The sequence below is a fragment of the Coloeus monedula genome, assembly GCF_965178545.1.
Source record: "Coloeus monedula genome assembly, chromosome: 38".
Classification (NCBI taxonomy): Eukaryota; Metazoa; Chordata; class Aves; order Passeriformes; family Corvidae; genus Coloeus; species Coloeus monedula.
Genome location: NC_138818.1, coordinates 828,703 through 854,733, shown reverse-complemented (window position 1 = coordinate 854,733; position 26,031 = coordinate 828,703). Strand labels below are relative to the sequence as shown.

General features: G+C 56.3%; 1 protein-coding gene across 1 annotated transcript in view; it reads right to left on the bottom strand.

Annotated features, from left to right (window-relative positions):
* The window catches only part of LOC309584247 (tenascin-X-like), a gene marked incomplete at its 5' end in the record, with an annotated part of 34,442 nt that extends 8,549 nt beyond the window's left edge, over nt 1–25,893 (bottom strand). Inside the window, 29 exons of the mRNA XM_082300206.1 lie at nt 391–762; nt 2,329–2,700; nt 3,567–3,923; nt 4,303–4,647; nt 5,244–5,600; nt 5,861–6,205; nt 6,773–7,129; nt 7,496–7,840; nt 8,456–8,812; nt 9,073–9,417; nt 9,976–10,332; nt 10,567–10,911; nt 11,478–11,834; nt 12,201–12,545; nt 13,155–13,511; nt 13,906–14,250; nt 14,852–15,208; nt 15,571–15,915; nt 16,487–16,837; nt 17,710–18,066; nt 18,934–19,290; nt 19,842–20,135; nt 20,438–20,527; nt 20,906–21,580; nt 22,385–22,538; nt 23,061–23,173; nt 23,780–24,004; nt 24,525–24,763; nt 25,844–25,893. Of these exons, the coding sequence (XP_082156332.1) occupies nt 391–762; nt 2,329–2,700; nt 3,567–3,923; nt 4,303–4,647; nt 5,244–5,600; nt 5,861–6,205; nt 6,773–7,129; nt 7,496–7,840; nt 8,456–8,812; nt 9,073–9,417; nt 9,976–10,332; nt 10,567–10,911; nt 11,478–11,834; nt 12,201–12,545; nt 13,155–13,511; nt 13,906–14,250; nt 14,852–15,208; nt 15,571–15,915; nt 16,487–16,837; nt 17,710–18,066; nt 18,934–19,290; nt 19,842–20,135; nt 20,438–20,527; nt 20,906–21,580; nt 22,385–22,538; nt 23,061–23,173; nt 23,780–24,004; nt 24,525–24,763; nt 25,844–25,893 (9,265 nt within the window). The remainder of the gene's footprint in view (nt 1–390; nt 763–2,328; nt 2,701–3,566; nt 3,924–4,302; nt 4,648–5,243; nt 5,601–5,860; nt 6,206–6,772; nt 7,130–7,495; nt 7,841–8,455; nt 8,813–9,072; nt 9,418–9,975; nt 10,333–10,566; nt 10,912–11,477; nt 11,835–12,200; nt 12,546–13,154; nt 13,512–13,905; nt 14,251–14,851; nt 15,209–15,570; nt 15,916–16,486; nt 16,838–17,709; nt 18,067–18,933; nt 19,291–19,841; nt 20,136–20,437; nt 20,528–20,905; nt 21,581–22,384; nt 22,539–23,060; nt 23,174–23,779; nt 24,005–24,524; nt 24,764–25,843) is intronic.
* Between the last annotated feature and the right edge of the window lie 138 nt (nt 25,894–26,031).

Here is a 26,031-nt window from a genome sequence, read left to right as displayed (position 1 = left end):
CTACCCTCCCATGGTCCCAGCCATGTCTCCACCTCCAAGCTGTCTCCAGTTTCCCTGCCCAATTCCACCCATCTCTCCTTCCCCTCCACATCACCATCCACCATTGAGCAGTCACAAATCCCAGAAAACATCCAATGATTGATACTTCCTGCCTGCCTATTGACAAATAACCCCCATCATTTATCACCCATGTACCCAGCCCTCCGTCCATCCTTTCACTATCCATTTCTTCAGGCATCCAAGGATGTTCATATCCATCCTTCTGCTCGTGAGTCCATCCAACCCTCCAGGCATCCATACATAATCCACCTTTTACTCCATCTTTCCATCAGTCTCTCTATCCCTACTTCCATCTCCCCAACCCTTACACCCACTGAACTTCCTCCTCACCTGTGACAACATCGATGGAGACGCGATCAGTCCTCTTCCTGTCCTGCAGCCCATAGAGGTGGAAGCGGTACCGGTGTGATGGGGCCAGCCCTGGCACCGTCACTGAGCGAGACCCACCATCAACAGCCAGGGCCTGGGGCTGGCCTTGGGCATCCCGGTACTGCAGCGTGAAGGAGTCGAAGGAGCCCTTAGGGACACTCCACTGCAGCTGCACAGAGTTGGGTGTAACACTGGAGATTCTCAGCTCCCCCAGCGCCACCTGTTCCAGGTCAGCCCCGGTTTGGGGATGCTCAGTTTGCGGCTGCTCAGGTTTGTGGTCTTCAGGTTGGGGCTCCTCTGACGGTAAGGGCAGCTCCTCTGGCACTGCTGCATCTGTGATGGAGAGGGGATGATGATGGGTGTGAGAATCCACGTGTCCATTGAACCATCCATCACACCATCCATCACACCATCCATCCATCACTCCATCCATCCACACTTTCATCTCCTGGACCATTCATTCCAGCATCCATCATCCACCCATCCAGTCCAACCACATGGCTTTCAATGTGGCTTTTCCCACAACTGATTCTTTAGCTTCTCCCTCCATTGCATCATTCAGTAATCAGACCATTGATTGGATCTGTCAAACCACCTGCCCCAACACCTGTCATCATCATAATCTCATCCACCCATCCTCCATCCATTATTCTTCCATCCTTCACCCATCCTTTTTCCTTCAGTCAGTCCTTAAATATGTTCCTCCATCCCCCTTAACTGCCCTTACCTCCCAACCCCCACCCCAACCCCCCCACCCTTACCCAGGGCACAAACCAGCCACAGGCTTAACCACACATGTGTCCATCTGGCCACCTGTGCATTCATCATCAATCCATCCAAGCCACCCAGGAGCTCCCATCCACTGATCCATCACCCCTCCATCCTCATCATCCATCACCCATTTCCATCACTCCAACCCTGAGCTGCTTCCAATTCCCCACCTCTGGGGTGGAGGATGGGTGGGAGTGTGGGAGGGAGGAGAGATGGATGATGGATGTCAGATGGATGATGGATGTCAGATGGATGGCGGAGCCATGATGGATGATGATGATGATGGAGGATGACAGAGTCACTATGTCATTACAAAGGTCAGTGGTTGATTTGATGATGCCAGTGTCAGTGTTTACTCAATAGCAGGTTGGAATGGGATGGTGGGAAGGAGCAATTGGTGCAATCATGCAGGGAAATGTGGGGATGTATGGATGGAGCTGAGATGGAGGGAGGACCAAAGGTGGGATGTAGATAGGGTGTGTGGATGCAGGGAATGAGAAGGACAGGGATGGGGGAAGGGAGGAAGGGAGGAAGGAAGGGAGGGAGGAAGGGAGGGAAAGGGAGGGAAAGGGAGGGAAAGGGAGGGAAAGGGAGGGAAAGGGAGGGAAAGGGAGGGAAAGGGAGGGAAAGGGAGGGAAAGGGAGGGAAAGGGAGGGAAAGGGAGGGAAAGGGAGGGAAAGGGAGGGAAAGGGAGGGAAAGGGAGGGAAAGGGAGGGAAAGGGAGGGAGGGATGTCCAAATAGGGACCGGAAGGAGATGGTTGCTTTGGGTGATGGTTGAACACTTGAAAGGGTGATGAATGGATGGACAGAGGAATGTCTGAGAGAAAAAATAAATGGATGGATGGATGGATGGATGGATGGATGGATGGATGGATGGATGGAGCATCTGTTCAGCCATTGATCCTTCCACCAACCTATCCACCAAGAACGCACCATCATCTATCATCCATCATCAACCATCATCCATCCATGGGTCCACACATCCCTCTACTCTCCATCCCTCTGGCCTCCACAGTCCCACCCCCATCTCAAGCCCCGTAAACACTTCCCAGACTCCCCAAGCTTGAAGGGCCATCTAAGGGCTCGGAAGCACCACAGGTGCGGATGGGGTCTGAGCCCCCCTTCACCTGTGGCAACATCGGTGGACATGTGGTCAATCCTTTTTCCACCCTGCAACCCGTAGAGGTGGAAGCGATACCGATGGGATGGGGACAGCCCCAGCACTGTCACTGAGCGGGACCTGCCATCGATGGGCAGGGCCTGGGGCTGGCCTTGGGCATCCCAGTACTGCAGCATGAAGGACTCAAAGGGGCTCTCAGGGACACTCCACTGTAGCTGCACAGAGTTGGGTGTGACACTGGAGACCCTCAGCTCTCCCAGCACTGCCCGTGCTGGGGGGACCTCAGAATGGGGGTGCTCAGGTTGATTGTCCTCAGTTGGCAGGGTTTCAGTTTTGGGATCCTCTGAGGGCAAGGGTGGCTCCTCTGGCTTGTCTGTGGCTGCAATGCACAGGGGACAGTAATGCGTGTGGCTGTCCATGTGTTCATCCATACACCCATCCATCACCTACCCAACCATCCCCCTACCCACTGTCCATCACTGCCATCCATCCATCACCCATCCATCCCACCACCCACCCAACAACCAACCCAACCCTCCACCCAACACCATATTCATCTGTCTCTTTCCCTCCACATTCCCCCATTACCTCCACACCTCCCAGCCCCCATTTCCCATGGACAATCTTCTGTCTATTAAGACAGGCATCTGGACAGCAGGAACCCTCCATCCATCCATCCATCCATCCATCCATCCATCCATCCATCCCTCTACCCTCTCATGGTCCCAGCCATGTTTCCACCTCCAAGCTGTCTCCAGTTTCCCTGCCCAATTCCACCCATCTCTCCTTCCCCTTCACATCACCATCCACCATTGTGAGCAGTCACAAATCCCAGAAAACATCTGCTCAATGATTGATACTTCCTGCCTGCCTATTGACCAACAACCCCCATCAGCCATGTATCCATCCATGCATCCATCTCTCTCAAACCCAGTGTTCATAGTGAAATCTCACAGTCCATCCATCCAGATTTCTTCAACCACCCACCCATTCATCAGTGTGTTTGTTCAGTTGCCAGCCAGCCAGCCAGCCAGCCATGCACCCAACCCTCCATTCATCACACCATGATCCAGTTCTCCAGGCTTCCAATAATCTTCATGTTGATTTGTTGGTCCTTCTACCCATGACGCCACAAAACCCTACGTGAATGCATCCATCATCCATCTCTCCATCCAGCCCCATGTCAATCTCTCCCCTTCTACAACCATGTCTTCAACCCTTCTCCCCTCTAAGATTTCTCCTTACCTGTGATGACGTCGGTGGAGACACGGTCAATCCTTTTACTGCCCCGCAGCCCATAGAGGTGGAAGCGGTACCGATGGGATGGGGACAGCCCCGGCACTGTCACCGAGCGAGACCCGCCATCGATGGGCAGGGCCTGGGGCTGGCCTTGGGCATCCCGATATTGCAGCATAAAGGAGTCAAAGGAGCCCTTGGGGACAGTCCACTGCAGCCCCACGGAGCTGGGGGTGATGGTGGAGACCCTCAGCTCCTCCAGCACTGCCCGTGCTGGAGTGGCCTCAGTTGCAGGGGCCTCAGTTTGGGGTTTCTCATGCTGCGGTTCCTCTGAGGGCAGGGGCACCTCCTCTGGCTCTTCTGCAGCTGCAATGGAGAGGGGATGGTGATGGGCATGGGAATGCCTGTGTCCATCCAAACATCCAACCCACCACCAACTGCACCCATCCATCCATCCATCCGTCCTTTCATCTCCTAGACAATTCATTTTTGCACCCATTTTCTACCCACCCATCCATTCATCCATTCATTTATAGTTCAAGTCATCCATCCATCCATTCATCCATCCATCCATCCATTCATCCATTCCTCCTCCACTCCATCCCTTCCTCCACTCTCCATTTCCTCCATCCCTTCCTCCAGTCCCCATTTCCTCCATCCCTTGATGCCTCCACCTCTCCATATATCCATCATTCTTTATCCAGACATCCACCCAACCTTCCTCCCCCTGACCTTTCCCCCTTACCTGTCAGGACCTCGGTGGAGATGTGGTCAATCTTTTTCCTGCCCCGCAACCCATAGAGGTGGAAGCGGTACTGGCGAGACGGGGACAGCCCCGGCACCGTCACCGAGTGGGACCCGCCATCGATGGGCAGGGCCTGGGGCTGGCCCTGGGCATCCCGGTACTGCAGCATGAAGGACTCAAAGGAGCCCTCAGGGACACTCCACTGCAGCTGCACAGAGTTGGGTGTGACACTGGAGACCCTCAGTTCTCCCAGCACTGCTCGTGCTGGGAGTGCCTCAGATGTTGGGAACTCAGTTACCAGCTTCTCCTGTTGGGGCTCTTCTGAGGGCAAGGGTTCTTTGCTGGCTGCATTGGAGGGGGAAAATGGTGATGGCCATGAGCATCCAACTCTCACTCCAAATATCCATCCCACCACCCAGCAACCAATCCATCCATCCATCCATCCATCCATCCATCCATCCATCCATCCATCCATCCATCCATTCTTCCCATCACAAGCCCAACATCCAACACAACCCCCTAGGCAATTCCACATCCATCTCACTGGCTCTCTCTTAAACATCCCTTCAGGCCTTAACCTTCCCACCCCCATTTCCCATGGAAAATCTTGCACTCATCCATCACTTAATCCATCCTTGATGGATAGAGGATGAGGGAAGCATGGAAGGATAGATGGATGCATGAAGATTGATGGATGATGATGATGGTGATATACGGTAGATGAAGACAATGGATGACGATGGATAACTGATGGTTGCTGCTGCTGATGGTAGATGATGGATGATGGAAGGTGTTAGTCAATAGGTCTGTGGAAGGGCTGATGGTTCATCAGATGGTGCCAAGTCAATGGCTGCTCATTGGTGGGTGCATATGGGATGGGCATGGAACCTGCTGATGCTTCCAATTCTTGATCTTTCCATCCCTTCCACCTTCTGCCTTACCTGTGACGACATCGGTGGAGACACGGTCAATCCTTTTACTGCCCCGCAGCCCATAGAGGTGGAAGCGGTACCGATGGGATGGGGACAGCCCCGGCACTGCCACCGAGCGAGACCCGCCATCGATGGGCAGGGCCTGGGGCTGGCCTTGGGCATCCCGATATTGCAGCATAAAGGAGTCAAAGGAGCCCTTGGGGACAGTCCACTGCAGCCCCACGGAGCTGGGGGTGATGGTGGAGACCCTCAGCTCCTCCAGCACTGCCCGTGCTGGAGTGGCCTCAGTTGCAGGGGCCTCAGTTTGGGGTTTCTCATGCTGCGGTTCCTCTGAGGGCAGGGGCACCTCCTCTGGCTCTTCTGCAGCTGCAATGGAGAGAGGATGGTGATGGGTCCGTCCATCCAAGCATCCATCCACCACCTACCAACAAAGCCATCCATCCACACTTCCATATTCTGCATCATTCATTCTGGCAACCATCATCCATCCATCCATGCATTCATCTATCCATGCATTCATCCATTCCTCCATCACTCCATCCCTTGATCCCCCTATTTCTCCATAGATCCATCATTTTTTATCCAAACATCCACCCACCCTTCCTCCCCCTGACCTTCCCCCTTACCTGTCAGGACCTCAGTGGAGACGTGGTCAATCTTCTTCCTGCCCCGCAACCCATAGAGGTGGAAGCGGTACCGGCGAGACGGGGACAGCCCCGGCACCGTCACCGAGTGGGACCCGCCATCGATGGGCAGGGCCTGGGGCTGGCCCCGGGCATCCCGGTACTGCAGCATGAAGGACTCAAAGGAGCCCTCAGGGACACTCCACTGCAGCTGCACAGAGTTGGGTGTGACACTGGAGACCCTCAGTTCTCCCAGCACCGCTCGTGCTGGGAGTGCCTCAGATGCTGGGAACTCAGTTACCAGATTCTCCTGTTGGGGCTCCTCAGTGGGTAAGGGTTCTTTGCTGGCTGCATTGGAGGGGGAATGGTGATGGCCATGAGCATCCAACTCTCATTTCAAATGTCCATCCTACCACCCACCAACCAATCCATCCATCCATCCATCCATCCATCCATCCATCACACACCCAAAATCCAAAACAACCCCCTAGGCAATCCCACATCCATCTCGCTGGCTCTCTCTTAAACATCCCTTCAGGCCTTATCCTTCCCACCCCCATTTCCCATGGAAAATCTTCCATTCATCCATCACTTAATCCATCCTTGATGGATAGAGGATGAGGGAAGCATGGAAGGATAGATGGATGCATGAAGATTGATGGATGATGATGACGATGATGGTGATACACGGTAGATGAAGACAATGGATGACGATGGATAATTGATGGTTGCTGCTGATGAAGGTGGATGATGGATGATGGAAGGTGTCAGTCAATAGGTCCGTGGAAGGGCTGATGGTTCATCAGATGGTGCCAAGTCAATGGCTGCTCATTGGTGGGTGCATATGGGATGAGCATGGAACCTGCTGATGCCTCCATTTCTTGATCTCTCTCTCCCTTCCACCTTCTGCCTTACCTGTGATGACGTCGGTGGAGACACGGTCAATCCTTTTACTGCCCCGCAGCCCATAGAGGTGGAAGCGGTACCGATGGGATGGGGACAGCCCTGGCACCGTCACCGAGCGAGACCCGCCATCGATGGGCAGGGCCTGGGGCTGGCCTTGGGCATCCCGATATTGCAGCATAAAGGAGTCAAAGGAGCCCTTGGGGACAGTCCACTGCAGCCCCACGGAGCTGGGGGTGATGGTGGAGACCCTCAGCTCCTCCAGCACTGCCCGTGCTGGAGTGGCCTCAGTTGCAGGGGCCTCAGTTTGGGGTTTCTCATGCTGCGGTTCCTCTGAGGGCAGGGGCACCTCCTCTGGCTCTTCTGCAGCTGCGATAGAGAGGGGATGGTGATGGGCATGGGAATGCCTGTGTCCATCCAAACATCCAACCCACCACCAACTCCATCCATCCATCCATCCATCCATCCATCCATCCATCCATCCATCCTTTCATCTCCTAGACAATTCATTTTTGCACCCATTTTCTACCCACCCATCCATTCATCCATTCATTTATAGTTCAAGTCATCCATCCATGCATTCATCCATCCATCCATTCCTCCATTCCTCCTCCACTCCATCCCTTCCTCCAGTCCCCCATTCCTCCATCCCTTCATGCCTCCACCTCTCCATATATCCATCATTCTTTATCCAGACATCCACCCACCCTTCCTCCCCCTGACCTTCCCCCTTACCTGTCAGGACCTCAGTGGAGACGTGGTCAATCTTTTTCCTGCCCCGCAACCCATAGAGGTGGAAGCGGTACCGGCGAGACGGGGACAGCCCCGGCACCGTCACTGAGTGGGACCCACCATCGATGGGCAGGGCCTGGGGCTGGCCCCGGGCATCCCGGTACTGCAGCATGAAGGACTCAAAGGAGCCCTCAGGGACACTCCACTGCAGCTGCACAGAGTTGGGTGTGACACTGGAGACCCTCAGTTCTCCCAGCACCACTCGTGCTGGGAGTGCCTCAGATGCTGGGAACTCAGTTACCAGACTCTCCTTTTGGGGATCTTCTGAGGGCAAGGGTTCTTTGCTGGCTGCATTGGAGGGGGAATGGTGATGGCCGTGGGCTTCTAACTGTCCCTCCAAATGTCCATCCTACCACCCACCAACCAATCTATCCATCCATCCATCCATCCATGTCTCCATCCATCCATCCATCCATCCATCCATCCATCCATCCATTCTTCCCATCACACACCCAACATCCAAAACAACCCCCTAGGCAATTCCACATCCATCTCGCTGGCTCTCTCTTAAACATCCCTTCAGGCCTTATCCTTCCCACCCCCATTTCCCATGGAAAATCTTCCATTCATCCATCAATTAATCCATCCTTGATGGATAGAGGATGAGGGAAGCATGGAAGGACAGATGGATGCATGAAGATTGATGGATGATGATGATGATGATGATGGTGATACATGGTAGATGAAGACAATGGATGACGATGGATAATTGATGGTTGCTGCTGATGAAGGTGGATGATGGATGATGGAAGGTGTTAGTCAATAAGTCCGTGGAAGGGCTGATGGTTCATCAGATGGTGCCAAGTCAATGGCTGCTCATTGGTGGGTGCATATGGGATGAGCACGGGACCTGCTGATGCCTCCATTTCTTGATCTCTCTCTCCCTTCCACCTTCTGCCTTACCTGTGATGACATCAGTGGAGACACGGTCAATCCTTTTACTGCCCCGCAGCCCATAGAGATGGAAGCGGTACCGATGGGATGGGGACAGCCCCGGCACTGCCACCGAGCGAGACCCGCCATCGATGGGCAGGGCCTGGGGCTGGCCTTGGGCATCCTGATATTGCAGCATGAAGGAGTCAAAGGAGCCCTTGGGGACAGTCCACTGCAGCCCCACGGAGCTGGGGGTGATGGTGGAGACCCTCAGCTCCTCCAGCACTGCCCGTGCTGGAGTGGCCTCAGTTGCAGGGGCCTCAGTTTGGGGTTTCTCATGCTGCGGTTCCTCTGAGGGCAGGGGCACCTCCTCTGGCTCTTCTGCAGCTGCGATAGAGAGAGGATGGTGATGGGTCTGTCCATCCAAGCATCTATCCACCACCTACCAACAAAGCCATCCATCCACACTTCCATATTCTGCATCATTCATTCTGGCAACCATCAACCATCCATCCATGCATTCATCCATCCATGCATTCATCCATTCCTCCATCACTCCATCCCTTGATCCCCCTATTTCTCCATATATCCATCATGTTTTATCCATACGTCCACCCACCCTTCCTCCCCCTGACCTTCCCCCTTACCTGTCAGGACCTCGGTGGAGACGTGGTCAACCTTCTTCCTGCCCTGCAATCCACAGAGGTGGAAGCGGTACTGGCGAGACGGGGACAGCCCCGGCACCGTCACCGAGTGGGACCCGCCATCGATGGGCAGGGCCTGGGGCTGGCCCCGGGCATCCCGGTACTGCAGCATGAAGGACTCAAAGGAGCCCTCAGGGACACTCCACTGCAGCTGCACAGAGTTGGGTGTGACACTGGAGACCCTCAGTTCTCCCAGCACCGCTCGTGCTGGGAGTGCCTCAGATGCTGGGAACTCAGTTACCAGCTTCTCCTGTTGGGGCTCTTCTGAGGGCAAGGGTTCTTTGCTGGCTGCATTGGAGGGGGAAAATGGTGATGGCCATGAGCATCCAACTCTCATTTCAAATGTCCATCCTACCACCCACCAACCAATCCATCCACCCATGCTTCCCATCACACACCCAACATCCAACACAACCCCCTAGGCAATTCCACATCCATCTCACTGGCTCTCTCTTAAACATCTCTTCAGGCCTTATCCTTCCCACCCCCATTTCCCATGGAAAATCTTCCATTCATCCATCACTTAATCCATCCTTGATGGATAGAGGATGAGGGAAGCATGGAAGGACAGATGGATGCATGAAGATTGATGGATGATGACGATGATGATGGTGATACACGGTAGATGAAGACAATGGATGACGATGGATAATTGATGGTTGCTGCTGATGAAGGTGGATGATGGATGATGGAAGGTGTTAGTCAATAGGTCTGTGGAAGGGCTGATGGTTCATCAGATGGTGCCAAGTCAATGGCTGCTCATTGGTGGGTGCATATGTGATGAGCATGGGACCCGCTGATGCCTCCATTTCTTGATCTTTCCATCCCTTCCACCTTCTGCCTTACCTGTGACAACATCGGTGGAGACACGGTCAATCCTTTTACTGCCCCGCAGCCCATAGAGGTGGAAGCGGTACCGATGGGATGGGGACAGCCCCGGCACTGCCACCGAGCGAGACCCGCCATCGATGGGCAGGGCCTGGGGCTGGCCTTGGGCATCCCGATATTGCAGCATAAAGGAGTCAAAGGAGCCTGTGGGGACAGTCCACTGCAGCCCCACGGAGCTGGGGGTGATGGTGGAGACCCTCAGCTCCTCCAGCACTGCCCGTACTGGAGTGGCCTCAGTTGCAGGGGCCTCAGTTTGGGGTTTCTCATGCTGCGGTTCCTCTGAGGGCAGGGGCACCTCCTCTGGCTCTTCTGCAGCTGCAATGGAGAGAGGATGGTGATGGGTCCGTCCATCCAAGCCACCTACCAACCAAGCCATCCATCCACACTTCCATATTCTGCATCATTCATTCTGGCAACCATCAACCATCCATCCATGCATTCATCCATTCCTCCATCACTCCATCCCTTGATCCCCCTATTTCTCCATATATCCATCATTTTTTATCCAAACATCCACCCACCCTTCCTCCCCCTGACCTTCCCCCTTACCTGTCAGGACCTCAGTGGAGACGTGGTCAATCTTCTTCCTGCCCCGCAACCCATAGAGGTGGAAGCGGTACCGGCGAGACGGGGACAGCCCCGGCACCGTCACCGAGTGGGACCCGCCATCGATGGGCAGGGCCTGGGGCTGGCCCCGGGCATCCCGGTACTGCAGCATGAAGGACTCAAAGGAGCCCTCAGGGACACTCCACTGCAGCTGCACAGAGTTGGGTGTGACACTGGAGACCCTCAGTTCTCCCAGCACCACTCGTGCTGGGAGTGCCTCAGATGCTGGGAACTCAGTTACCAGATTCTCCTGTTGGGGCTCCTCAGTGGGTAAGGGTTCTTTGCTGGCTGCATTGGAGGGGGAAAATGGTGATGGCCATGAGCATCCAACTCTCATTTCAAATGTCCATCCTACCAGCCACCAACCAATCTATCCATTCATCCATCCATTCTTCCCATCACAAGCCCAACATCCAGCACAACCCCCTAGGCAATTCCACATCCATCTCGCTGGCTCTCTCTTAAACATCCCTTCAGGCCTTATCCTTCCCACCCCCATTTCCCATGGAAAATCTTCCATTCATCCATCACTTAATCCATCCTTGATAGATAGAGGATGAGCGAAGCATGGAAGGACAGATGGATGCATGAAGATTGATGGATGATGACGATGATGATGGTGATACACGGTAGATGAAGACAATGGATGACGATGGATAACTGATGGTTGCTGCTGATGAAGGTGGATGATGGATGATGGAAGGTGTTAGTCAATAGGTCTGTGGAAGGGCTGATGGTTCATCAGATGGCGCCAAGTCAATGGCTGCTCATTGGTGGGTGCTTATGGGATGAGCATGGAACCTGCTGATGCTTCCATTTCTTGATCTCTCTCTCCCTTCCACCTTCTGCCTTACCTGTGACGACGTCGGTGGAGACACGGTCAATCCTTTTACTGCCCCACAGCCCATAGAGGTGGAAGCGGTACCGATGGGATGGGGACAGCCCCGGCACTGCCACCGAGCGAGACCCGCCATCGATGGGCAGGGCCTGGGGCTGGCCTTGGGCATCCCGATATTGCAGCATAAAGGAGTCAAAGGAGCCCTTGGGGACAGTCCACTGCAGCCCCACGGAGCTGGGGGTGATGGTGGAGACCCTCAGCTCCTCCAGCACTGCCCGTGCTGGAGTGGCCTCAGTTGCAGGGGCCTCAGTTTGGGGTTTCTCATGCTGCGGTTCCTCTGAGGGCAGGGGCACCTCCTCTGGCTCTTCTGCAGCTGCGATAGAGAGGGGATGGTGATGGGCATGGGAATGCCTGTGTCCATCCAAACATCCAACCCACCACCAACTCCATCCATCCATCCATCCATCCATCCATCCATCCATCCATCCATCCTTTCATCTCCTAGACAATTCATTTTTGCACCCATTTTCTACCCACCCATCCATTCATCCATTCATTTATAGTTCAAGTCATCCATCCATGCATTCATCCATCCATCCATTCCTCCATTCCTCCTCCACTCCATCCCTTCCTCCACTCCCCCATTCCTCCATCCCTTCATGCCTCCACTTCTCCATATATCCATCATTCTTTATCCAGACATCCACCCAACCTTCCTCCCCCTGACCTTCCCCCTTACCTGTCAGGACCTCAGTGGAGACGTGGTCAATCTTTTTCCTGCCCCGCAACCCATAGAGGTGGAAGCGGTACCGGCGAGACGGGGACAGCCCCGGCACCGTCACCGAGTGGGACCTGCCATCGATGGGCAGGGCCTGGGGCTGGCCCCGGGCATCCCGGTACTGCAGCATGAAGGACTCAAAGGAGCCCTCAGGGACACTCCACTGCAGCTGCACAGAGTTGGGTGTGACACTGGAGACCCTCAGTTCTCCCAGCACCGCTCGTGCTGGGAGTGCCTCAGATGTTGGGAACTCAGTTACCAGACTCTCCTTTTGGGGATCTTCTGAGGGCAAGGGTTCTTTGCTGGCTGCATTGGAGGGGGAATGGTGATGGCCGTGGGCTTCTAACTGTCCCTCCATATGCCCATCCTACCACCCACCAACCAATCTATCCATTCATCCATCCATCCATCCATCCATCCATCCATCCATCCATCCATCCATCCATCCATTCTTCCCATCACACACCCAACATCCAGCACAACCCCCTAGGCAATTCCACATCCATCTCACTGGCTCTCTCTTAAACATCTCTTCAGGCCTTATCCCTTCCCACCCCCATTTCCCATGGAAAATCTTCCATTCATCCATCACTTAATCCATCCTTGATGGATAGAGGATGAGGGAAGCATGGAAAGATAGATGGATGCATGAAGATTGATGGATGATGATGACGATGATGGTGATACACGGTAGATGAAGACAATGGATGACGATGGATAATTGATGGTTGCTGCTGCTGATGGTGGATGATGGATGATGGAAGGTGTCAGTCAATAGGTCCGTGGAAGGGCTGATGGTTCATCAGATGGTGCCAAGTCAATGGCTGCTCATTGGTGGGTGCATATGGGATGAGCATGGGACCTGCAGATGCCTCCATTTCTTGATGTTTCCATCCCTTCCACCTTCTGCCTTACCTGTGACGACATCGGTGGAGACACGGTCAATCCTTTTACTGCCCCGCAGCCCATAGAGGTGGAAGCGGTACCGATGGGATGGGGACAGCCCCGGCACTGCCACCGAGCGAGACCCGCCATCGATGGGCAGGGCCTGGGGCTGGCCTTGGGCATCCCGATATTGCAGCATAAAGGAGTCAAAGGAGCCCTTGGGGACAGTCCACTGCAGCCCCACGGAGCTGGGGGTGATGGTGGAGACCCTCAGCTCCTCCAGCACTGCCCGTGCTGGAGTGGCCTCAGTTGCAGGGGCCTCAGTTTGGGGTTTCTCATGCTGCGGTTCCTCTGAGGGCAGGGGCACCTCCTCTGGCTCTTCTACAGCTGCGATGGAGAGAGGATGGTGATGGGCATGGGAATGCCTGTGTCCATCCAAACATCCAACCCACCAACAACTCCATCCGTCCGTCCATCCATCCATCCATCCTTTCATCTCCTAGACAATTCATTTTTGCACCCATTTTCTACCCACCCATCCATTCATCCATTCATTTATAGTTCAAGTCATCCATCCATCCATTCATCCATCCATGCATTCATCCATTCCTCCTCCACTCCATCCCTTCCTCCACTCTCCATTTCCTCCATCCCTTCCTCCAGTCCCCATTTCCTCCATCCCTTGATGCCTCCACCCCTTGATGCCTCCACCTCTCCATATATCCATCATTCTTTATCCAGACATCCACCCAACCTTCCTCCCCCTGACCTTCCCCCTTACCTGTCAGGACCTCAGTGGAGACGTGGTCAATCTTTTTCCTGCCCCGCAACCCATAGAGGTGGAAGCGGTACCGGCGAGACGGGGACAGCCCCGGCACCGTCACTGAGTGGGACCCGCCATCAATGGGCAGGGCCTGGGGCTGGCCCTGGGCATCCCGGTACTGCAGCATGAAGGACTCAAAGGAGCCCTCAGGGACACTCCACTGCAGCTGCACAGAGTTGGGTGTGACACTGGAGACCCTCAGTTCTCCCAGCACCGCTCGTGCTGGGAGTGCCTCAGATGTTGGGAACTCAGTTACCAGACTCTCCTTTTGGGGATCTTCTGAGGGCAAGGGTTCTTTGCTGGCTGCATTGGAGGGGGAATGGTGATGGCCGTGGGCTTCTAACTGTCCCTCCATATGCCCATCCCACCACCCACCAACCAATCTATCCATCCATCCATCCATCCATCCATCCATCCATCCATCCATCCATCCATCCATTCTTCCCATCACACACCCAACATCCAGCACAACCCCCTAGGCAATTCCACATCCATCTCACTGGCTCTCTCTTAAACATCTCTTCAGGCCTTATCCCTTCCCACCCCCATTTCCCATGGAAAATCTTCCATTCATCCATCACTTAATCCATCCTTGATGGATAGAGGATGAGGGAAGCATGGAAAGATAGATGGATGCATGAAGATTGATGGATGATGATGACGATGATGGTGATACACGGTAGATGAAGACAATGGATGACGATGGATAATTGATGGTTGCTGCTGCTGATGGTAGATGATGGATGATGGAAGGTGTTAGTCAATAGGTCTGTGGAAGGGCTGATGGTTCATCAGATGGTGCCAAGTCAATGGCTGCTCATTGGTGGGTGCATATGGGATGAGCATGGGACCTGCAGATGCCTCCATTTCTTGATGTTTCCATCCCTTCCACCTTCTGCCTTACCTGTGACGACATCGGTGGAGACACGGTCAATCCTTTTACTGCCCCGCAGCCCATAGAGGTGGAAGCGGTACCGATGGGATGGGGACAGCCCCGGCACTGCCACCGAGCGAGACCCGCCATCGATGGGCAGGGCCTGGGGCTGGCCTTGGGCATCCCGATACTGCAGCATAAAGGAGTCAAAGGAGCCCTTGGGGACAGTCCACTGCAGCCCCACGGAGCTGGGGGTGATGGTGGAGACCCTCAGCTCCTCCAGCACTGCCCGTGCTGGAGTGGCCTCAGTTGCAGGGGCCTCAGTTTGGGGCTTCTCATGCTGAGGTTCCTCTGAGGGCAGGGGCACCTCCTCTGGCTCTTCTACAGCTGCGATGGAGAGAGGATGGTGATGGGCATGGGAATGCCTGTGTCCATCCAAACATCCAACCCACCAACAACTCCATCCGTCCGTCCATCCATCCATCCATCCATCCTTTCATCTCCTAGACAATTCATTTTTGCACCCATCAGCTTCCCACCCATCCATTCATTTATAGTTCAAGTCATCCATCCATGCATTCATCCATCCATGCATTCATCCATTCCTCCTCCACTCCATCCCTTCCTCCAGTCCCCATTTCCTCCATCCCTTGATGCCTCCACCCCTTGATGCCTCCACCTCTCCATATATCCATCATTCTTTATCCAGACATCCACCCACCCTTCCTCCCCCTGACCTTCCCCCTTACCTGTCAGGACCTCGGTGGAGACGTGGTCAATCTTCTTCCTGCCCCACAACCCATAGAGGTGGAAGCGGTACCGGCGAGACGGGGACAGCCCCGGCACCGTCACTGAGTGGGACCCACCATCGATGGGCAGGGCCTGGGGCTGGCCCCGGGCATCCCGGTACTGCAGCATGAAGGACTCAAAGGAGCCCTCAGGGACACTCCACTGCAGCTGCACAGAGTTGGGTGTGACACTGGAGACCCTCAGTTCTCCCAGCACCGCTCGTGCTGGGAGTGCCTCAGATGCTGGGAACTCAGTTACCAGCTTCTCCTGTTGGGGCTCCTCAGTGGGTAAGGGTTCTTTGCTGGCTGCATTGGAGGGGGAATGGTGATGGCCATGAGCATCCAACTCTCATTTCAAATGTCCATCCTACCACCCACCAACCAATCCATCCATCCATCCATCCATCAATCCATCCATCCATCACACACCCAAAATCCAAAACAACCCCCTAGGCAATCCCACATCCATCTCGCTGGCTCTCTCTTAAACATCCCTTCAGGCCTTATCCTTCCCACCCCCATTTCCCATGGAAAATCTTCCATTCATCCATCACTTAATCCATCCTTGATGGATAGAGGATGAGGGAAGCATGGAAGGACAGATGGATGCATGAAGATTGATGGATGATGACGATGATGATGGTGATACACGGTAGATGAAGACAATGGATGACGATGGATAATTGATGGTTGCTGCTGATGAAGGTGGATGATGGATGATGGAAGGTGTTAGTCAATAGGTCTGTGGAAGGGCTGATGGTTCATCAGATGGTGCCAAGTCAATGGCTGCTCATTGGTGGGTGCATATGGGATGGGCATGGGACCTGCTGATGCCTCCATTTCTTGATCTTTCCATCCCTTCCACCTTCTGCCTTACCTGTGACGACATCGGTGGAGACACGGTCAATCCTTTTACTGCCCCGCAGCCCATAGAGGTGGAAGCGGTACCGATGGGATGGGGACAGCCCCGGCACTGCCACCGAGCGAGACCCGCCATCGATGGGCAGGGCCTGGGGCTGGCCTTGGGCATCCCGATATTGCAGCATAAAGGAGTCAAAGGAGCCCTTGGGGACAGTCCACTGCAGCCCCACAGAGCTGGAGGTGATGGTGGAGACCCTCAGCTCCTCCAGCACTGCCCTCACCAGGGGTCCCTCAGATGGGTGGGATTTCGTTTCAGGCTTCTCATGTTGGTGCTCCTCTGTTGGCAGGGGCAGCTCCCCTTGCTCTGCTGCAGGTGTGATGGAGAGGGGATGGTGACAGGTTTGGAAATGCCTGTTTCCATCCAATCATTCATCCCACCACTTAGCAACCAATCCATCCATCCATCCATCCATCCATCCATCCATCCATCCACCCATCCACCCATCCACCATCTCCTGGACCATTCATTCCAGCACCCATTATCTACTCATCTATCTAACCATGGGTCATACCACACGCCTTATCATTCAACTCCTTTAATCTCACCTTGCACTGGGTCATCCAACTACCCAACCACTGATCTGACATGTCAAACCACCAACAAAAAACCCCCAACAACAATCATGCATCATCCATCTGTCATCTTTCCATCCATCCATGTCTCTAATCATCCATCCACACATGTACATTCGTCCATCCATCCATCCAAGACAACCCCCACCCAATTCCATATCCATCTCTGGTTCTTTCTTCCCACATCCCTCCAGGCCTCTGTGCCTCCCAACCCCATTTCCCATAGACAATCTTCAATTCATCCCTCCATCCTTGATGGATGAAGGGTGATGAATGGGTGTATGGAAGAAGGGATGGAAGGTGATTGATGAATGATGATGATGATGATGGTGATACATGGTAGATGTATATGATGGATGATAATGATGGATAATAGATGGATTATGATGATGATTCTGGATGGCAGATGCTGGTGACCAGGTCAGTGGAAAGGTCAATGGTTGATTGGGTGGTGCTCAAGTCAGTGGGTGCTGACTGGTGGATGGGGATGGAATGGGGGTGGGATCTCTTGATCCATCCACCTCTCCATCCATCCACCTCTCCATCCATCCATCCATCCATCCATCCATCCATCCATCCATCCATCCCCCTGACCTTCCATCTCACCTGTGCTAATACCAATAGAGACATGGTCAGTCTTCTTCCTGCCCTGCAACCCGTAGAGGTGGAAGTGGTAACGGTGGGATGGGGACAGCCCCAGCACCGTCACTGAGTGGGACCTTCCATCAATGGGCAGGGCCTGGGGCTGGTCTTGGGCATCCCGGTACTGCAGCTTGAAGGAATCAAAGGAGCCCTCAGGGACACTCCACTGTAGCTGCACAGAGTTGGGTGTGACACTGGAGACCCTCAGCTCTCCCAGCATTGCCCGCACTGGGGGAGCATCAGATGGAGGGGCCTCAGTTTGGAGTTTCTCATGTTTTTGCTCCTCTGAGGGCAGGGGCAGCTCCTCTTGCTCTTCTGTGCCTGCAATGGATGATGGCATGGGAATGCCTGTGTCCATCCAATCATTCATCCCACCACCCACCAATCAATGCATACATCCTTCCATTTACACTATCTGCATGACTGTTCATTCCAGCACCCATCATCTACCCATCCATCTAACTACAGATCATACTATGCACCTTTTCTTTCAGCTCCTTCTTTAATCTCACCCTGCATTGAGTCATTGATCTGACATATCAAACCATTGACAAACTGCCCCAACAGCAATCACCCATTATTCATCTTCATCCATTCATCCATCTTCTTCCATCCATCCATCCATCCATCCATCCATGCATCCAGTTTCCTTCAGTCAGTCCTTGAATACAATCCTCCATCCACTCTCCTACCCCTATTCCCCTACACTCACCCCCTCACTCAGAGCAAAATCCAACCACAGGCTCAGCCACACGTGTTAGCTGTGCAGACACGTGTCCATCCAGCATTCATTCATCCAACCCACACAGGAGGCCCCCCTCCATTGATACATCATCCATCACCATTCATGCATTCTCCTCCATCCCCCCATCCTTCAATCTACCCAACCAACTAACCCACCCAGGAGCCATCATCCATTTTCAATCATTCATCCATTCCTCATCTCTTCCTCTGTCCATCCATTGATCTATCCATCAATGCATCCATCTCTCACCTTAACCGTGCATGTATCCATCTATTCATGCAACCCTCCAGTCATCACCCATCCATCCATCCACCCATCCATCCATCCATCTTTCTGCTCCTGCACCTCTGTATCCCTTCCTTCACCCACCATTCCCTCATCCCTTAATCCCTCCCTCTCTCCCTCTATCCATGCACCCTCACCCCCCTAACCTTCCCCCTCACCTGTCACAGCCTCAGTGGAGACATGGTCAATCTTCTTCCTGCCCTGCAACCCATAGAGGTGGAAGCGGTACCGGCGAGATGGGGACAGCCCCGGCACCGTCACTGAGTGGGACCCGCCATCGATGGGCAGGGCCTGGGGCTGGCCCCGGGCATCCCGGTACTGCAGCATGAAGGACTCAAAGGAACCCTCAGGGACACTCCACTGCAGCTGCACAGAGTTGGGTGTGACACTGGAGACCCTCAGCTCCTCCAGCACTGCCCACACCAGGGGTGCCTCGGATGTGGGGGACTCAGTTTGGCGTTTCTCATCTTGAGGTTCCTCTGAGGGCAGGAGGAGCTCCTCTGGCTGTGTTGCAGCTGTGGTGGAGAGGGGATGGTGATGGGCGTGGAAATGCCTGTGTCCATCCAAACATCCATCCCACCACCTACCAACCAACCCATCCATTCATTCATGGGGTATACCATGCCCCTCTTCCTTCAACTCCTTCTTTAATCTCACCTTGCACTGGGTCATCCAACCACCCAACCACTGATCTGATTTGTCAAACCACCAACAAAATGTCCCCAACAATAGTCATGCATCATCCATCCATCCATCTATCCATTCACCCATCCATTCACCCATCCATCCACCCACCCACCCTTCCATGCTCTTACCCATCTTCCACCCCTGAGCTGGGGAACTTGGGACTGGGGTAAACTAGGGACAGCTTGGGTGGAAGGATAGGGGATGGGGAAAGGGTGATGGATGATGATGGTAACAATGATGATAGGTGATGATGATGGTGGATGACAGCAGGCAGATCAACAGGTCAGTGGAAGTGTTGGTTGACCAGATGATGCTAGGGTGAGCGAGTGCTTGATAGTGAGTGGGGATGGGATATGTTGATCCTTCCATCCACCCTCACCTGTGATGACATCAATGGAGACGCGGTCAATCCTCTTCCCACCCCGCAACCCATAGAGGTGGAAGCGGTACCGGCGAGACGGGGACAGCCCCGGCACCGTCACTGAGCGAGACCCACCATCAATGGGCAGGGCCTGGGGCTGGCCCTGGGCATCCCGGTACTGCAGCATGAAGGAGTCAAAGGAGTCCTTGGGGACACTCCACTGCAGCCGCATGGAGCTGGGGGTGACACTGGTGACACTGAGGTCACCCAGGACTGGCCGGGATGGATGCAGCTCCTCTGGCTCGGCTTTGACTGCAGTGGAGTGGCAACAGTGTGGGCACAGGCATTTATGTGTCCATTCAAATGGCCATCCACATCTCCAGCCCTCCCTCCATCTCTCCATCCATCCCCTCCTCCATTCATGTCTCCATTCATAAATCTCTCCATCCCTCTATCCATGTGCCATCCATCACAGCATCCATCTATCCCTGCTCTCTCCATCCTAGGTATCACAGAATCACAGAATCACAGAATCTTCTGAATTGGAAGGGACCCACAAGGATCATCAAGTCCAACACCTGAGCTAATCCCATCCCTCACCCCCCCATCAGTACCTGTTTTCCCCATGTTCTTCCATGGCTCCATCGGCTCCATCCCATCCATGTCCCCCCATTCCAGCACCGGCTCCTGGTTTCCACCCTCCCCTGCCCCCAGAGCATGTGTTACAGGACATCCCTTCCACACCATCTCCCTCATTCCCCTACCCAAGATGTTCCTCCCCTTGTTCCCAGTCACCTTACTCCTTCTCAGGATGTCCCTTCCACCCATCCTCCCCATCCTCCCTGTTCCCCTTCCCTCATCCCCTCCATCCCACACTCTCTGGAATGTCCCTTCCCTGTCCTGTCCCACTCCCCACTCCTGCCATTCCCCCACCCCCTCCCTGCATTCCCCCCACTGTGATATTCCTTTCCCGCCATCCCCCCTGTTCGGCTCTCCAGGATGTCCCTCCTCTTGTACACCCCATCCCTGATGCACCCTTTTCCCCCATCCCCCCTCCCCAACGGCCCCGCCGTGACATCCACCTGTGGGTTCCTGTCCTCTCCCCAGGGCTGGGTGCCGGCGCAGGATGTAGGCCAGGATGGCACGGGCCACCCCTGGCACTGTCTGATTGCCACGGAGAGGGAAGTTGGTAGCCCGAAGGTGGCTCTCAAGACGCTGGAGCAGGGATCCACTGTACGGGGACAGCCGGGCCACCAGGTCCTGCAGGGAGGGGATGCCTGGGGACAGTGGGGCCCACGGGGACAGTGGGGACCACGGGGGTGGAGGGGACCCTGGGAACACTGGGGACTCTGGGGATCCTGGCAATTCTGGGAACTCTGGAGACACTGGGGACTCTGGGGACACTGGTGACACTGAGAAATCTGGTGACACTGATGACCCTGGGAATTCTGGTGATGCTGGTGACTCTGGGGATTCTGGTGACACTGATGACCTTGGGGGTGCTGGGGATCCCAGGGACCCTCGAGCCACAGGGGATGCTGGAACCTTGGGGGATGCTGGTGACCCCAAAGACCCAGGTGACCCCAAGAACACGTCTGGTGATATGGGTGACACCAGTGACCCTGGGGACCCCAGTGACCCTGAGGATCCTGTGGACTCTGGGGACCCTCGGGCTGATGGTGCCACTGCTGGGGACCCCAGGGAGCCTTGAGGCGATTCCGGGGACACTTCATGGTGGGGCACAGCCGGGATGAGCGCTGCAGAGCAAAGGGGACCCATGTCACCAGTCTGTCCCAGAGAGTCTGTGGGGGACATCCCTGTCCCAGCCCTGTCCCCATCCCTGGGCCATCCCCACTCCTGTACCCATGCCCATGCTACCCCTACTCCTGTTCCCCTGGCATCCCTTGTCCCCACCCCTTTGGCCATGCTATCGCTGTCCCAAACCCCATCCTTGTCCCATCCCATCTCTATTCAGTGCCACACTGTCACCATGCTGTCCCCATCCCTGTGCCATTCCTGACCATGTGTCTGGGCTGCCCCTTAACTGTGACACTGTACCATCACTGTTCCCATCCCTCTCGTCCCTATCCCCATGCTTATGCCAGCCCCAACCCCTATCCCTGTCCCTATGGTGACCCCATGTCATCACTGTCCCCATCCCTGTGTCAACCCTGCTGCCCTGCCTGTGTTGTCCCCATGCCTGGGCCATCTCCCATCCTTGTCCCCATCCCTCTGCTGATATCACCCTGTACCCATCCCTGTGCCATCCCCATTCCCATCCCTGTCCCAATACTACCCTGTCCCTATGCCACCCTCTGTCCCCACTCCTGTCCCTCCATCCCCACCCTCAGTCCTGTCCCTGCTGTGTCCCCAACTCCACCTCTGTGCCCCCCTGCCTTGTCCCCAGGTGTCCCCACCTGTGCACAGGTGCAGGACCCCAAGCCCTCTCCATCCTCATCCTCATGCCATTCCCACCTTCACCCCTGTCCCTGTTGCTCCACCCCCTTCCCTGTTCCCTCGCTGTTCCCAGGTGTCCCTGTGGTGTCCCCAAGTGTCCTCACCTGTGCGCAGACGCAGGACCCCGGGTGCCCCCAGATGCGGCCCCCGCCGGGCTTGGACCAGCAGCTCAAAGGGGCGGCCTGGGGACAGCCCTGTCACTGAGAAGGCGACAGCAGAGCTGGGCAGTTCGTGCGTTGTCATGGCCACAGGGTCATCCTGGGGATAGGGGCAGTGTGAGGGGGTGCGGGGGAAACCATAGGGAGACACTGGGGACACATTGAGGACATACTGGGGACACCTTAGGAACATGTTGGGAACTTCAGGCGCATATTGAGAACACAGTGTGGCGAATCACCAGGGATGTGCTGGGGGATACATTGGGGACACCATGGGGACACATTGGGAACATGGTGAGGACACAATAGGGAACACTGGGGACACACTGGACACAGGTTGAGGACACCATGGGGACATGCTGGGGGGATGCATTGGAGGCACTTGTTTGGGACACATTGGGGGGGCTCATGGGAGACATATTTAGGACATATAGGGGATACCATTGAGGACATTATGGGGATACGTGGGGATGATCTGGGGACATATTGGGGCCATCCCATTGTGGCCACATGGGTGGCACTGGGGTCTTGCCCCTTCCATGTCCCTGTTCCCCTCTGTGCCCCCTCCTGTCCCTGTCCCCTCCCCATGCCCCCACCTCCCATGTCCCGTCTCCCCACTCACCAGGGGGACAAGTGTCACCCGGTAGCCATCAGGGGGAACGAGGGGCTGGGGCCAGGTGATGCGCAGGGACGTTGGGGTGCGGGAGGCCAACCGTGGTGTTACCCAGGGCACCTCTGAGGGGAGAGTGCAGGGCCACCATGGGGACATCAGGGGACACCCATGGGATGGGGATGCCCTGGGATGGGGAAACGCTGGGGACACCACAGGGATACTCTGGGATGGGGCATCAAGGGGATGGGGACACCATGAGAGCATTCTAAGACATGCTGGGGACACACTGGGAACACAATGGGATGGGGACACTCAGGAATGGGAGGCACTGAGGGGCACTGGGAGTGGCAGATGGGGACCCTTGGGGACCCACTGAGGTGGCATGAGAACCCCCATAGATGGGGAGAGAAGTGGGGGTGTACCGGGAGCACTGGGATGGGAGCACTGGAGGAACTGAGGGGCACTGGAGAACAGCTGGGTATGCACTGGTGTCACAGTAGGGCCCCCCCAGGATGGGAGCGAAGGAAGGGGGGTATAGGGAGCGCTGAGGTGGGGACACTGGGAAGTCACCGGGGAAACACTGGGGACCACCGGGAGCACTGGGGAGCCACCGACGCCGCAGCAGATTTCCCTCCCATCCAGGGGTACACGCGGGGGTGCCGCAGCGGGAGCGCCGAGGGGCACCGAGGGGGGGAAGCTGGCAGGTCACCGGGGGCATTGGGACGCACCGATGTCGCAGCGGGCCCCGCCCCAGCCCGGGGCGCAGGCGGGCGTGGCGCAGTCGGGGCCGCCCCATCCCGGGAAGCAGCGGCAGCGGCCGCGCTCGCAGCGGCCCTGGTCACTGCAGCCGCGCGGGCACGCGGGGGGCGGCGCCGGGGCCGGGGGCGCGCCCGAGGGGGCGGGGCAGGCGCAGCCGCCGCCGGCAGGGGGCGCACAGAGCTGCACCGACCGGCCTGGGGGGACACGGACACCGGCGTGACCCCCCGGCTATCTCCCTCCTGACCCCCCAGTGACACCCCAGCTATCTCCTTACTGATCCCCACTGACCCCCCAGTGACCCCCCAGTGACCCCCCGGCTATCTCCCTACTGACCCCCCAGTGACCCCCCAGTGACCCCCCGGCTATCTCCCCACTGAGCCCCTAGTGACCCCCCCCCAATGACCACAGGGACCATCATGACCCCAATGTCGCCACAAATAACCACCTCAGTGACCCCCCCAATGACCCTTCAATGACTCCCCAGTGACCCCCCAGTGCCCCTCTATGTCTCCCCGTCTCCATTCTCCCCTGTCCCCTGTGATCCCTCCATGTCACCAATCTCTGTTACCTGTCCCAGCCTAGGGTTCCCCCATGTTCCCTCACTGTGCCTGTGAGCCCCATGCTCCCCCATGTCCCCTATGTCCCCCTGCCCTCCCTGTGTTCTCCTGTCCCAGCCTGGGGCTCTCTGTGTTCCCCCTCCTTGTCCCCTGTTACCTGTCCCGGCCTGGGGTCCCCCCGTGTCCCCACAGTGTCCCCTCAGTGCCTGCACGTGTCCCTCGAGCTCCTTCAGCCGCCTCAGCACATCCGCCAGCGCTGCCCCACACGTCTCGGAGGGGGACTCAGGGGGGGACATGGCAGGGGACACTGAGGGGGACACTGAGGGGGACGCTGCCTCCCCCCGCAGCGCCAGTGCCAGCAGCAGAAGCCGCAGTTCCAGGGTCACCGGCATCGTCCTGGGGGAAGACAGGGGGACATGGGGATACCCAGAGGCACCCACGGGGGAACAGGGACATCGTGGAGAGGCACAGGCACAACTGTGGGGACACCAGCACATGTGGCGGGGACACAGGGACACCTATGGGGACAGCTAGGGCACACAGGCACATGGCATGGGGATGCAGGGACATCCATGGGGACACCCATGGGGACACCCAGGCACCAATAAAGGACATAGGGACATGCGGGGACGTTCAAGGGAAACAACCCACGGGGGGGATGTGGAGACACCCTGGGGTCACACAAGGGACACACATGAAGCACAGGGAACACCCATGGAAGGGACGCAGGGAGACAGTGACATCGTGGGGGACACCCACGGTGACACAGAGGAGGAAGAGGAACACCCATAGGGGACACCCAGGGGACACAGGGAACACACAGACTCATGGGACACCACTGGGGACATCTCCAAGGATACATGTGTACCAGTAGGGCACACAGGAACATCTCTGGGGACATGAGGGACACACACACGGGGGGGGGGGGGTGGGCACAGAGAGACCCATGGCACAGGCAGACACAGGGACAGTTGTGGGGACATGGGGGACACATGGGGGACATTCCTGGAGACACACAGACACCCCAAACCACAGCACCTCCCAGTAACCCCCAGCGACTCTTCAGTAACCACCAGTGACTCCCAGTGGCCCCCAGTCCCCCTCAGTCCCCCAATCTCCCCCGTTCCCCCAGAAGTGCTAGTGCCCCCCGTTCCCCCCAGTGCACACCAATTCCTCCAGTCTCCCACAGTGCCCCCCAGGTCTCCCCAGTACCTTCCCACTCCGCCCCACATCCCCCAGTCCCTCATGTTCCCACAGTGCCTCCAGTTCCCCCTCCGTCCCTCCCAGTCCCTCTCAGTTCTCCCAATAGTCCCCAGTCCCTCCCAGTGCCCTCAATTCTCCCCAGTTTCTTCCAGTTCTCTCAGTGCCCCCCAGTCCTGCCCAGTTCTCCCAAGCCCCGCCCAGTCACCCCCTCGTTCCCCCAGTCCCTCCTGTGCCCCCCAGCGACCCTCCCAGTCCCCCCAGTTGCCCCAGTACCTCCGGCCGGTCCCGCTGCGCTCTCGCTCTGGGTCGGGCGGGGTGGACATCGGGGGCGGGGCCGGGGCGGGGCCTGGGCCCCTCCCTCCCTCCCCACCACCCCCAGGGGAGCCGCCCCCGCCCGTGTTTGGGGCGTCGCCGTGGCAACCAAACAACCGAGCGGGAAGGACTCCCAGTGCTCCCAGTGA